This window comes from Mus caroli, chromosome 5, assembly GCF_900094665.2.
Source record: "Mus caroli chromosome 5, CAROLI_EIJ_v1.1, whole genome shotgun sequence".
Classification (NCBI taxonomy): Eukaryota; Metazoa; Chordata; class Mammalia; order Rodentia; family Muridae; genus Mus; species Mus caroli.
Window position 1 is genome coordinate 24,224,918 of NC_034574.1, and position 13,577 is coordinate 24,238,494.

Genomic DNA, 13,577 nt, shown 5'->3' on the forward strand with positions numbered 1-13,577 from the left:
AGACAAGGAGGGAACAAGCTGAAAAGGAGATAGGGGACAGAGATTAACTTGGGCTGTCAAACTCAGAGGGTCAAGGGACTCTGGGTGAGGGTTAGTACAGTAGGTTCAAAAGACAAGGTGGCCAAGGTGAGCTAGTGCAAGATTAAGTAGCTAGAATGTTAGATCATGGCCAGTTGGATCACTGAAGTCAGCAAAGATTGTCACAGGACTGTTGAAGTAAAAAAACTTCTGCTTTTTAATTTTATCGTTGTTTTTGTTATGTATGTAATATGAAAATGGGTGCATGCCACCATGCACTTTTGCATGTCAAAGGCTAACTATGCTGCTGTGGGTTTTGGAAATGGGTCTTGGGGTCTCAGGCTTGCATGGCATTCACTTTTACCTGCTGAGGCCAGGAGTGAGAATAACTAGAGAGGACCTGACGGTGCTAACAGGGTGCCATGGGCCCAGGCCCAGTGTAGGTATCACTGGGAGAATGAGTGTTCGGGAAATAGCAGTGCCAAAGAAACCTCCTCAGACACTGGGTAGTTTTTTTGGCAGGCACAGAGCAGTGTACAGAGCTGATGCTGTTCATTGCTAAGGTCAGCACTGGATATGCATTGGATTCCCCAGTGATCCCTGAATCTTTGATGTGAAACCAGAACAGTCCACAAAAGGACTAGAGAGGATGCAGTGGTTATGAGCACTTACTGCTTTTGCAGTTACCAGCACACATATCAGGTAGCTAGCAAACTCAAGGGATGAGTGTCTACATGCACAATCCCAGCATGTATCTACATTAGAACTAAATATGTTAATTTTTTAAAAGGACATCAGTTGATTTAATCAAAAGTTAAAGAAAGCAGTTGTGCATCTAATAGCAGTAAACGTTTGAGGTCTTCTCTCCCCTACCCCCACCCCCATGGCTGTTCCTGTTCTTTTTTTGGGGGGGGGGGTTCGAGACAGGGTTTCTCTGTGTAGACCAGGCTGGCCTGGAACTCAGAAATCCGCCTGCCTCTGCCTCCCAAGTGCTGGGATTAAAGGTGTGTGCCACCACTGCCCAGCTTTTTCCTGTTCTTCAAGTAAGGAAACAGCCAGGTGTGTTCAGTTGCCTCTCTAGTTGCACATCCATTGGATCACTCATGAGCAATTGCACTCATTGAAACTAGCATTCACACAGGCAACAAAGTGCGGGGCTCAGTATCTGGTGCATTGAGCACAGTTGGGGTGCCAACCCCAGCTCTAGTGTCAGGTAGCTGTATGGGCCTAACTGCTACAGGAATTGGCTGTGACTGAAAACCAAAGATTCTAAATGAGTCTAAATGGCATGCACATGTTTTGTTTTGTTTTTTAAGCTATGTGGTTAGCATGATTAGAAATAATTAAAATTATTATCTGCTTGCTTTTTTAGGATGGCTTTAAAGCAAGAGATCATTTCCTATGGTTTTTAGATTAAGTTATAAATGTTCACTTTAGAACTACCTGAAGATTGATAGAGATGCATTTGAAAAGCATTATTTTTTTATTGATTCTTAATGTAGTAAATTACTGAAGTTATTTGGCAGCAAGCAGAAGTAGCCTGTCCTGTGACTCACTTTTTTTCCTGATAGAGCCACAATTTGCATTAATTACATTGAGACTGCACTCACTTATATTAAAAGGCTTCTACTATAATTAATCCTTTTCATTTCAAACCATTTTGGCACAATTTCTGGCTATAAACATTCGTGAAGGACATAACTAGAAAATTCTGTACAGGCTTTTCTATATACCTAGCTTTTTTTTTTTTTTGCTTTTTTTGTGACAGGTAGTTATTGATATGTTTCTAGGAACAAGTGTGGTGCAATGGACTTGAAAATGCTAAGTGGATTATTTTACATAAAAAATAGACAGTTTTAGAGTTGTATAACTAACCTGTATTTAGAAAGTACCTTGATTTATGCTTACATTTGTATCTCAGTTGCATACATTATGGAAATTTAATTTATAATCCATTTAGCTGATGCAATCATAGTTTTCAGTGCTATCATTTATTAGTGCTTGTATATTAAATGCTCTAAAGGTTTAAACCTGCCTTATGTAAAAAATTATACCTATGCATTTACATTTTATGAGTCACAGTGGAATTTCTGCTTAAAATTCAGGTAGCCCTGATATATTTAATGAATTTCTCTGGTTTATTGTTACTAATGCAGAAATGGCAAACAATGACCTTCCATATTGAACGTGCAATGATTTACACTCCAGCTTACTTTCAAAGTCCACTGTGTAAATGAGGGCTTTTTCTCAGTACATGAGGATCAATCATGCAGCTTTACGCAAAATGCTCTCCTTGGCTTTGAATTCATCCTTCATTTAGAAGTAATGGTGTTTATAAGTGCTCTAGGTTAATATTATTAACTGTTTGTTTGTTGTTTGGGAATTTTGTTTGTTTGTTTGTTTTGAGAAGAGTTGCCCATGGGAGAAATTGTGTCATATAGTTATCATTGCCTAGACATGCTGCTGGCCTGAGATGTAGGGAGTGAGCACAGACTCAGCGTGAACACGGATCTCTGAGTTAGACATATTCTAATAGGGAAAAAAGAATTTGTGGAGGAAGACTTGTGTGGCTCCATAGGAATTGATTTCTTAGCATGTTAGGTCTTAGGAAAACAAGTCAGTCATGGCCTGCTCAGTGTGATGCTTGTGTTTACAAGAGTGTTCAAGAGCACCAATCAAGCTGTTAACCAAGGAACTTGACAAAGGTTGGTTATGGCTTCCAGGTTTGCCTGTCAGAATAAGACACTAAGAGTAGAGTGGTAGGTTTTGTTTGTTTGCTTATGTGCTTTTATGCACATGTGCTCATCTGCCATGGTGCACATGTGGAGGTAAAGTTCTCTCACTTCACCATGTGATCCCAAAGATTAGGCTTGTCAGTAAGAACCTGAAATCACCATCTGCGCCACCTTGCCACAGCCTCTAAAAAAATTTTTTTTAACTCTTACCACACATTTCTGAGTCTGTATTGCATTTTACAGCAGTAGGCCATTGGAATATTTACTGTGTGGCATGAATCTCTGACCTGATGTTGGAAACCTTACATAATTTTACTTACCATTTCTGCTAGGAAATCTCTGGAGATCTACATAGTAACTCATTAACACTAATTAATCCAATGGGTGGCAGGGAGAGCAGCTTCCAGCCACAGGCCAAGATTAAAAAGCTGGTGATACTGACAGGTAGGAGTGTGAGGGCCAGTGGGAGTCCTCACGCATCATTGGTGGGGGCAGAAAGGTGCTAGCATTTTAGAAACTATTTAGACAATGTCTTCCTTGTGCTGGCCACCTCTATGCCTGCTCCTATGTATATGGTCATGAAAGTCCAGAAGTGGAAACACCACACATGTCCATCACCAGGTGAATCTATCACACCACAGACAGCAAAGAAAGAATCTCCAAAACCTGGTGTGTGCTATATTATGAGAAGTCTTAGGAGTGATGAAACTTAGATCTGTAGAGGCGAGTCCCTGAATTTACTCAGGTGTAACCACGTAAGAAATCCATCAAAGGGGCTGAAGAGATGCTTCACACTAGCTACTCTTCCACAGGACCCAGGTCTAGTTTCCAGCAAAAACATGGCAGCTTACACTGGTCTGTAACTCCAGTTCCAGGAGATTAGATACCCTGACACAGGCAAAACACCAATGTACATAAAATAAAAATAAATTATTAAAAATTCATGCAAGGTTTATCTGTACTATAGTATAAATAATCACAAAAATAACATACAATGAGAACATATTTCTTATTTTTACCCTTTTTTAGGGGCATATGGGTGTGTACCATATGTATTCAAGAGCTCAACCCAGAGGCCGGAAAAGTATATTAGATCTTCTGGAGCCAGAGTTAAGGCAGTTGTGAGCCCCTCATGTGGGTGCTGAGAATTGAACTTGTGTACTCTAGAAGAACAGCAGTCTTCTGAACTGCAGAAGTAGAGTGGGCAGCTGTATTCATAGTGCTAATATGACCACATCTATAGCTGCTAGAGAGTTCTGTTCTAGATCTAGCACACCTCTCTGTAAACATGCTCTCATTTGGAAATACATAGTCAAGTTCAGTCCCAAAATCCAATGCCCAATGTCTTTCTAAGCTACAGAGAAGGTGTGACCCAAAGCAAACACACAGTGCAGATACAGAAGCAGGAAGTAGAAGGATGCAACTGAAGCCATGTCCAGAGCTGCCAGGAGCTTGAAGGGGAGTGAAAGGTCCATCTGCAGAACTGTGAGACAGTACTCTGTTTTGTTTAGTTTCCTGTTTGTGTTCATTTGGTGCCTAATAAGCTATAACCCTAAGGCACTCGTATCTGCCTATTTGTGGAGAACATCTCCTGACCTATGAAGGTCAGCATGAAGGATTTGGCTCTTAGAAGTCCCATTTAGTAGTACACTCCAGTTTCAGCACTGGTCTGGCACATGGTAAAGGCATTGGCCTCACATTATCGTGGAGGCAGAGTCTGCTGCTCAGGACTCTGTCACTGTTGAATTAGCTTGTGTTCTGTTGTAGGAAGCATACAGATAATGTTCATTGTTAATCCCTTGTCTGCCCTTTGGTCTGTCTGAAGGCTCTGTATGAAAACATGTTGGTGGAGCTACCCTTTGCTGGCTTTTTCCTGTCCAAGCTACTGGGAACCAGTGCAGATGTGGACATTCACCATCTTGCCTCATTGGACCCCGAAGTCTACAGGAACCTGCTTTTCCTCAAGAGCTATGAGGAGGATGTGGAGGAACTGGGACTGAACTTTACTGTGGTGAACAATGACCTGGGAGAAGCCCAGGTGAGCTGGGGACACATTTCATCTTTCAGAGAAAGCGTTTCTCATGCCACTGTCACCGTGGCATTGTCCTCTGTTGGAAAAAACTTTTGACTGGTGCTTGGCAGCAACTGCAGCTCAAACTTTGCAAGCCACTCATGTTCTCAGCATCTCTGCTGGCAGTCCTTCCCTCTGAATTGTATCCCTAGTTGTGCTGAAGCTAGAGCTTCTCTTATTTCTTTACTGGGGAGTGACTGGCAAACCATCCTTCCCTCACACCTGCCTGGTTGCCTGGTTGCTCTGGCTGCTTTTATCCTCTTTGCAAAAAGAAAGACCTATATTAGAGACAGACTAGGTTTTGTTGTTACTTTTGGTTTGTTGGGCTTTGTTGTTTGGTGTGTGTGCATGTGTGGTTTTTTTTGTGAGACAGGGTTTCATATAGATTAAGCTGGCTCTTCCCAAACACACAGATCTGCCTACTTCTATCTCCTAGGTACTGAGATTAAAGGCATGTTCAACCTCATGTATGACACAAAATTGCTTTCTTTTTCTTTTTTTTTTTTTTTTTTTTTTTTTTGGTGGATGGCGGGTAGTGGTGAGACAGGGTCTCACTGTGCAGCCCTTAGTATCCTGGCAATCTTTATATAGACCAGGCCAGCCTTAGACTCAAATCCACCTGCCTCTCCCTCACAAATACTATGATTAAAGGTGTGCACTGTCACTGCCACCACCACTCAGGATCCAAACTAGTTTTCTTGATACCAGTTTTATCATTATAGAAGTCACATTTCATAAAATTCACTCTCTTGGAATATATTGAGTTGGTAGGCATCACTTTAGCCAGCTGTAAAATATTATATTAGTCTTAGAAAGAAACAGTTTTCTATGCCTGGCCTATCTTCTCTAGTATGTGTTAAGTGTTTCCAAAATTTAAAAAATACCTTAAAAATACTTACAAAGCCATGCATACTGTAATCCCATTCCCAGAGAGTCTGAGGCAGCAGATTTACAAATTCTAAGTCAGGTTGGACTATATCCAGAATTTGTCTCAGCAAAGAAGAGCAGAAAACTTACTTCAGCCTCTAACCCCCAAACTAAATGTGACTTGAAGTGAGGATTATAAACTGTAAAGTATTAACAAGCATGACTTAAAAGTTGTAGGTGGGAACCCTTCTGTGTTGTTACCAGTTCATGCTAGAGCTGCATCCCAGACCCCTGCCTGTGCAGGCACAGTGCCTCCAAACATCATTGGTAGCCCTCGATGTAGAATAGTAGTAATCTTTAACTACTTTAGATTTTGTTTTTCATTTTGTGCTTGCTTGTTTGTTTGAGACAGGTCTCACTATATAGCTCTGAATTCCTGTACAAGCTGCCCTCAAACTCACAAACCTACCTGCTTCTACCTCCCAAGTACTGGGATTAAAGTTGGGCCACTGCGCCCAGCAAATTTTGTTCTTTTCAATTTTCAGTGTTACTTGTTTGTTTTTCCTTTCTTTGTTTCTTCCTTCCTTCCTTCCTTCCTTTTTTGGTTTGTTGAGACAGGGTTTCTCTGTGTAGCCTTGGCTTTCCTGGTACTCACTCTGCCCTGATCTCACAGAGATCCACCTTGTCTCTGCCTTCTGAGTGCTAGGATTAAAGACGTGAGCTGCCACCACCCATCCTGTCACTTGTTTCTAATACAGGTTTTTCAAAAGTCATCAGTGCATGAAATACAAGTAAAGTTCTGGTGTGTATTCAACATAGTAATAACAGAATAAGTCACTGTATTTCAAGCAGCTAGAAGATAGGAGTTTGATTGCTTTTATCATTGAAAAAATGATAGATACTGTTGGAGAAATGCTTATCCTGATTTAAATGTAAAACAGCATAGGTCAGAATATCATATCACATAGGAACCCATAAATGCATATAGTTTCTGTTTTTGTGTATCACCATGAAAAATAAACTTAGGGGACTGGAGAGAAATTTCAGTCCATAAGATGTTTGCTGTTTAATCATAAGTACCTGAATTTAATCCCCACTGTTCATGTAGAAGGCCAAATGTCATTACCAGGAACCATCCTGGATGTGTTCTGTGCCAGGGTTCCAGAATTTATCAACCAGTCACACCTAGGGAATAAATAGGTTAAGAAGAGCTTGTTCACGCTGAGCCTCGTGGCAGTAAGAGGGCAGAGAGCAAGGTGAGGTTTGTACCATCATAAGGATGTTTTCACTGTCCAGCTAATGTGTGCTCTCCTTTTGCCATGTATTGGTAGCATAATCTCTTTAGTTAAGGTTTCTATTGCTATGATAAAACCCTGACCAAAAGCAACTTGAGAAGGAAAGGTTTTATTCTACTCATTTTACAGGTTGTAGTCCATCATCTAAGTAGTAAGAAAGAGCAGGAACAAGGAAAGAACCCAGATGTAGGAACTGATGCAGAGGGGTGCTGCTGACTTGACTGGCTTGCTTCTTGTGGCTTGCTCAGCCAGTTTTCTTATAGAACCCAGGATACCAGCAGCCTAGGGATGGCACCACTCAGAGTGAGCTGTACTTTCCCACATCAATAATCAATCTAGAAAATTCTCTACAGCTCAGTCTGGTGGGGACATTTTCTGAATTGAAGTTCCCTCTTCCCAGATGACTGTATCCTCTATCAAGTTGATATAAAACTAGTCGGCACGCATGATTAGTACTGTGAGGCGCCACTACCTGAGGCGGCTGCTGGGAGAATAGAATTTCTCTTTACATTAAGAAGTGATAGATGGTAATGTAGGAATAGCCATACCAAAGATCTGATTAGGAGAATAAGGAAGCACAGTGGTAGAGTGCTAGAGGGACCTCTGCAGAAGTAGAGAGAAGCAGGCAACTCTCTGTGCTGTGTCCCACTATTCTTCTCTGTAAAGAAGCAGTTCTGTTACCCGGGTTTTTCCTTTAGTGTGAGCATTATGCCTGTTTACAGGAGGAAAAAGCCAAGGCTGTAACCAGACCTTAAGTCATGATAAATAGTTGGGCTGGAGGCATAAGGCCTTATTGGAGTCCTTGATTTTCTTAACTTTCAGGCCTTACACAAGTCCTAGGGCCTTCCCTGTTGCAGGAGCAGCTGTGGTATTGTCACAACTGACCCTCAGGAGTGCCAGAGGAAGACACCTACAAGGAGGGCTGCCCTGCCTTCCTCCCCTCCCCTCCCCTCCCCTCCCCTCTCCTCTCCTCCCCTCTCTCCTCCTTCATTCTCTTCCCTTCCTCTCTCTTCCCTTCTCTTTATTTCTTCCTTCCTTCCTTCCTTCCTTCCTTCCTTCCTTCCTTCCTCCCTTCTTTCCTTTCTTCCGTCCTTAATTTCTCCTTTTTTATTTTACTATTTAACCTACCTTTCTCTACCATGTTTTCTGATGGGAACAAATTTAGATTATTACATATAACTGACAAGGGCTGTACCACGTATTTCTATTCAAATCATTAATTTCCCCTCTTCAATGTTTCAAGTATTTACCAAACAGAAAACAAAGCAATTAGATCCAGAACCTTTTACTGAGTAAATAGGTAATTTCTAAACATGAACAGTTCTCATGTATGAATGGTGTCTTATGAATTGCTGGTTTACAAACATATAGGCATGCAGACACTTACATCTATAGTGCTTAGTTCTCTACAATGGTCTTTTTTTTTTCTTTTCAAAAAATGTCCCAGCCTTATGGAACCATATAATTCAACAGGAACCTTGGAATTCATTCTCCTTGGACTCTCAGAGGACCCTGAACTGCAGCTCATCTTATTTGCACTATTCCTGCTCATATACCTGCTCACTATGCTTGGAAATCTTCTAATCATCTTGGCCATCTGCTCTGATTCCCACCTCCACAGCCCAATGTACTTCTTCCTCTACAACCTTTCATTGTCTGACATGGGCTTCAGCAGCACCACCATCCCCAAAATGCTTATAAACTTGCATACCCATAACAGATCCATAATTTATGCTGAATGCCTAACTCAGGTATATTTCTTTATTCTTTTTGGGTGTATGGACAGCTTTCTATTGGTAGTGATGGCATATGACAGATGGGCGGCCATTTGTCACCCTCTACACTACCAAGTCATTCTGAATCCTCGTCTGTGTAGATATTTGGTTGTAATGTCATTTTGTATCAGTCTCATTGATTCACAGGTGCACGGCTTTATGGTGTCACAACTAACATTTTGTACTAACATAGAAATCCCTCATTTCTTCTGTGATGTTCCAGAACTTGTAAAACTTGCTTGTTCTAACACTACTATCAATGAAATAGTCATGTTTCTTTTAAGCATCATTATTGGTTTCCTCCCTGTTTTAGGAATATTTTACTCCTACTATAAAATTACATCTTCTATTTTTAGAGTTCCATCACTGTTAGGGAAATATAAAGCCTTCTCTACCTGTGGATCTCACCTGTCAGTTGTTTGCCTATTTTATGGAACAGGTATAGGAGTTTACCTCAGTTCAACAGTTTCTAGTTCTTCCTGGGAAAGTATGGTGGCTTCAGTAATGTATACAATGGTGGTTCCCATGATAAACCCCTTCATTTACAGCCTGAGGAACAGGGACATCAAGAAAGCCCTCTGGAAAATTGTCCATCAGATAACATAATTTAACTACATGCATGACCCCTTAATATATAGATTCGTTTAACTGAGTCACATAACTAATAGTGGTGGCATTTAAAATGATGCTGTTCTAAATATTTCTGACCATAAGTGATCAAAAATTAATTTATAAATATAGGAAATCAAGGTCTATCTTGATGCACTTGTCCAAGTTACATGTAGTTTCACTATGACCTGATGTCTGAACATATAACATTATAAATTGGCACTACTCATGTTTTTACACGCCAAAGAATGCATCCAGAAATAGTATAACTTGGTTTGGGTTTAACTGTTTTGAATTGCTATGCTTTTACCGTAAGTAAAAATGTAAACATAATGATTTAATTACAAAAGTAAATACTTTCAACTTTTCTTAACATAGTTTACTAGCATGTAAGTATGAAACTAATATATATTAGACTTTTGTGCAAAATAGTTAATTTTAAGATTTGATATTTGTGTTGCTGACTTGAGTTTCATATAACAGCTATTTGTGCTACATAACTTCTTGGGAAGGGGAACCTAATCCACTTTGATTATGGGGGCATTGATAGCATTTTCCAGCTATAGGGTTTGCACTAAACTTGAGGACATATGGGCAACAGCAATTGGACTCAATGGATTATGTTACAAGAAGACTCGATTTTGGGTGGAGAATATGGAATGAAGTATGGAGGGAGAATTGTTTGGGATAAAGTGGGAATGAGTGATTAATATACTTATATTTCCTTATATACATGTATTAAGTCAAATGTTAAGGAAATATTTCAATCACTAAAAGGATTTTAACTTCATATTAAGACTGAATATGTAACAATTTCTGAAATGATCTTGAATTAATTCTGGCCATTTTGTGCTATGTATTTATGTAACTCATACTACGCTGCAGTGATGTTTATTATCTCAAAATATTAAATAATGTAAGCGAACATTGAACTGACATTTTTGATATATAATATCATGGTCATGGTATTATTTTCTTCAAAACGGAAACCTTACATCTAAATAATAAATATACAAATCACATTATTTTAAGTAATGCATGGTGAAGATTTCTTTTATATTTTTATTATGGATTTTCCTTATTTACATTTCCAATGCTATCCCAAAAGTCCCCCTTACCATCCCCCCCAATCCCCTGCCCACCGACTCCCACTTTTTGGCTCTTGAGTTCCCTGTACTGGGGCATATAAAGTTTGCAAGTCCAATGGGCCTCTCTTTACAGNTTTTTTTTTTTTTGTCTGTTATTTGCTTTTTTCATTGCACTACTGTAGTGGAACCTAGGATCTCACAGTGATGGTCATTTCTTCTCCCATTAAGCTGTGCTCATGACCTTCCTGTTCAGTCTTCAAAGGGTGTCTAAATGTACCCACCAAACCTAGAATTGTAGCATATTTGGGTGACTTTTAAATGAACATAGATTAAACATGGATATTTAGATTTAGCCTGAGAGAGGATTTTAAATTTAAGGTAGTATCAGTATTTTGTAAGTTACTAGAAATTCCACTATTAGAAGATTGGTGGTCTTAGAAGTCCTTTTAACTGAAAACTTGATTGTTTGTCTTTACATCCTACAATCACATCATCATCTATTACCTACCTTAATCCATTTAAAGGAAGCGGTGTTTTTATATATGGAAATATAATAGCCGGCCTCAGAAGGCCTGGTTAACAGATGAACTGTCAGCTGAATATAAGCAGAGGAATTAACGTAATGAACAGTCCTCACTCAGCTTGGAGACAATGGCTTGAAAGCTCATTGTAAGATTTGATGGGTCCCAAATTGAGAAAGCAAATTAGTAAGAAAGATTGAATGTCTAAAATGTGAAATACTGCAGGAAGAGAATCAGCCACATTTATCATTGAAGTTTAAAGCTGCATAACTTTGATAAAATGGGAATGAGCAGGTTACCATGCCCTCTAGTACCAGATCCAGGTTGATTTAAGGAAAGTTTTTCACCTGACATTGAAATATCCTTTATGTAAAGTGGTAAAACCTGGGGGTATAGAAAACACTACTCAGGTGGATAGTATGTTCTTGTTAGACTAGAGATACAAAGGAGACTTGAAAAGAAAGTAGAACTGGAAATGGTGCCAGTAGTTCTGTGGTGTACAGTATAAGCACCCCTATAGCCAAAGCTTGCATCCTGCTCCCCAAGCACAGAGCCTGCTCAGACCATCACTTTTAGTTCACTAGCAGCAGTGCCATCGGTAATGTGGAAATACAGAAATGTCTTTTCTCCTTTATTTTGTGCCCCACCCCACCCCCAGCCACCATTATGTCGCCCAGGATGGGCTTGAATTAGCTGTCTGCCTTTGCTTTCCAAGGGCTGGGATTATAAGTATGAAGCCCTCACTTACTTATATATATATATTACTTATCCTCTGAATAGGTAACCTCCACTAACACCAGAAATGCATTTCTATTATGTGGTTATAAACAAGGCATTTCAGAGCATGTTCTTGTAGCTAATACTACATCTGTGGTAATCTTCTCTATATGTGAATGTTTACACAGTCATAGTACCCTACTGCAGAGGTAAGGGCTCATGTTAAGGCGAGAACTGCATTTCCATTGCACTCTTTTCACACTGGCCCTGCCATGACATTTAAAGAGCTATTTTAAATTTAAGATTCATTCTAGATGTAGAAACACAGTGTAGCCAGGAGATGGTGGTAGCTGGGGAGGCAGAACCAGGCCAATCTTTGTGAGTTCAAGGACAGCCTGCTTTACAAAGTAAGCTGCAAAACAACCAGGGCTAAACACAAAGAAACCCCATCTTGAAAGAGAATAAATAAAGAAAAAGAAACAGTGTAGCTGTATTTGCAGTTTTGTTTTGTCTTTTTCTTTGTTTTGGTTTGTTTTGAATTTTGTTTTTAACAGAGTTTTCACTGTATAGCTCAGGACAGACTAGAAATCTTCCTGCCTTAGCTTTCCAAGTGGTGGAATTAATGGGCATGTAAATATATCTTTCTCCTTCCCTTCAAAATCATGTACTACTGTCCTTTAAATCAAACATTCTATAATAGAGGCAGCATCCAAAAAGAGATGAAAGGAAGTATAGTGACTGTTTATTCTCCAGAATGAGGGCCTTGTTCTCTCTGGGACCCTTTGATTCATAACTTTGCCCTTAGTGGCTCTGCTTTTTAAAAATGAAATTGTTACAGTTCCCTTATTTCTTATTGCTAGGATAGGACAGGATGCTTAATGATGGAAAAGAAAAAGTTCCTGCCTCTTGTTACAGCTATCCCTGTGCTACTGGTATATGTTGGATTTTTATTTAAACTTAAACTTTTGTTTCCCTGTTTTCACACCTCTAGAACCCTGTGTTTTCTGTTACAGGTGGTTGAACTTAAATTTGGTGGGAAAGACATCCCGGTAACTGGGGCCAACCGAATTGCCTACATCCACTTGGTGGCTGACTACCGGCTGAACAAGCAGATCCGACCACACTGCCTAGCTTTCCGCCAGGGCCTGGCCAATGTTGTGAGCCTAGAGTGGCTCCGAATGTTTGACCAACAGGAAATTCAGGTATCGTGACTACTACTTACCCTCAAAGACACAAAACAAAGCACTTTGTTTCACAGGAAACAAAACACTTTCTGAAAATATCCCTTCAGGTTTACAATTTAACTATTTTCTCCCTCTCCCCTCCCCAGGTATTAATTTCTGGTGCACAAGTTCCTGTAAGTCTGGAGGACCTAAAATCCTTTACAAACTATTCAGGTATGTAGCACCACATTAGACTATGCCTTTCTTATAGGTCAGTTGTCACTATAACCTCTTATATCCCTATTTTATGTTCACCTTACTGTGAACTACTGTCCTCAGTCACTTTCATGGCTTCCAGTGTGCAAGTGTGAGCCTCTTCTCATTTTTATAATGTTCAGTATATTGTGTATTTTCTTCTTCATGATTTACCTTTTATTTCTACTCATAGACATTTGGTTATTCCCAGTCTTGCTGGGCGGGCATGGTGGTATGTTTTCTCAACCTCAGCACTTAAAGACAGAAGCAGGAGGAGCTTTGTGAATTCTAGGCCAGCAGTTCCCAGAAAGTCAGGGCTATGTAGAGAGACTTTGTCTCAAAAACAACAACAAAAATAAAAAGTGATAGGCGGGCTGGTGAGATGGCTCAGTGGGTAAGAGCACCCGACTGCTCTTCCGAAGGTCCAGAGTTCAAATCCCAGCAACCACATGGTGGCTCACAA

The 13,577-nt window shown here is 40.0% G+C and overlaps 2 protein-coding genes across 2 annotated transcripts in view; both read left to right on the forward strand.

Moving 5' to 3' along the window:
* Positions 1 to 13,577, forward strand: part of Ube3c (ubiquitin protein ligase E3C) — a 109,793-nt gene that overhangs the window by 81,785 nt on the left and 14,431 nt on the right. The window contains exons 19-21 of the mRNA XM_021162266.2: positions 4,579 to 4,791; positions 12,710 to 12,898; positions 13,027 to 13,093. Of these exons, the coding sequence (XP_021017925.1) occupies positions 4,579 to 4,791; positions 12,710 to 12,898; positions 13,027 to 13,093 (469 nt within the window). The remainder of the gene's footprint in view (positions 1 to 4,578; positions 4,792 to 12,709; positions 12,899 to 13,026; positions 13,094 to 13,577) is intronic.
* Positions 8,438 to 9,367, forward strand: LOC110294209 (olfactory receptor 18-like). Its single transcript, XM_021162267.2, has one exon. It carries the CDS (start codon positions 8,438 to 8,440, stop codon positions 9,365 to 9,367), a length of 930 nt encoding a protein of 309 aa, XP_021017926.1.

What these genes read in the sequence shown, in the direction of transcription:
- LOC110294209 (XM_021162267.2), top strand. Translation starts at nt 8,438, where the DNA reads ATGGAACCATATAATTCAACAGGAACCTTGGAATTCATTCTCCTTGGA.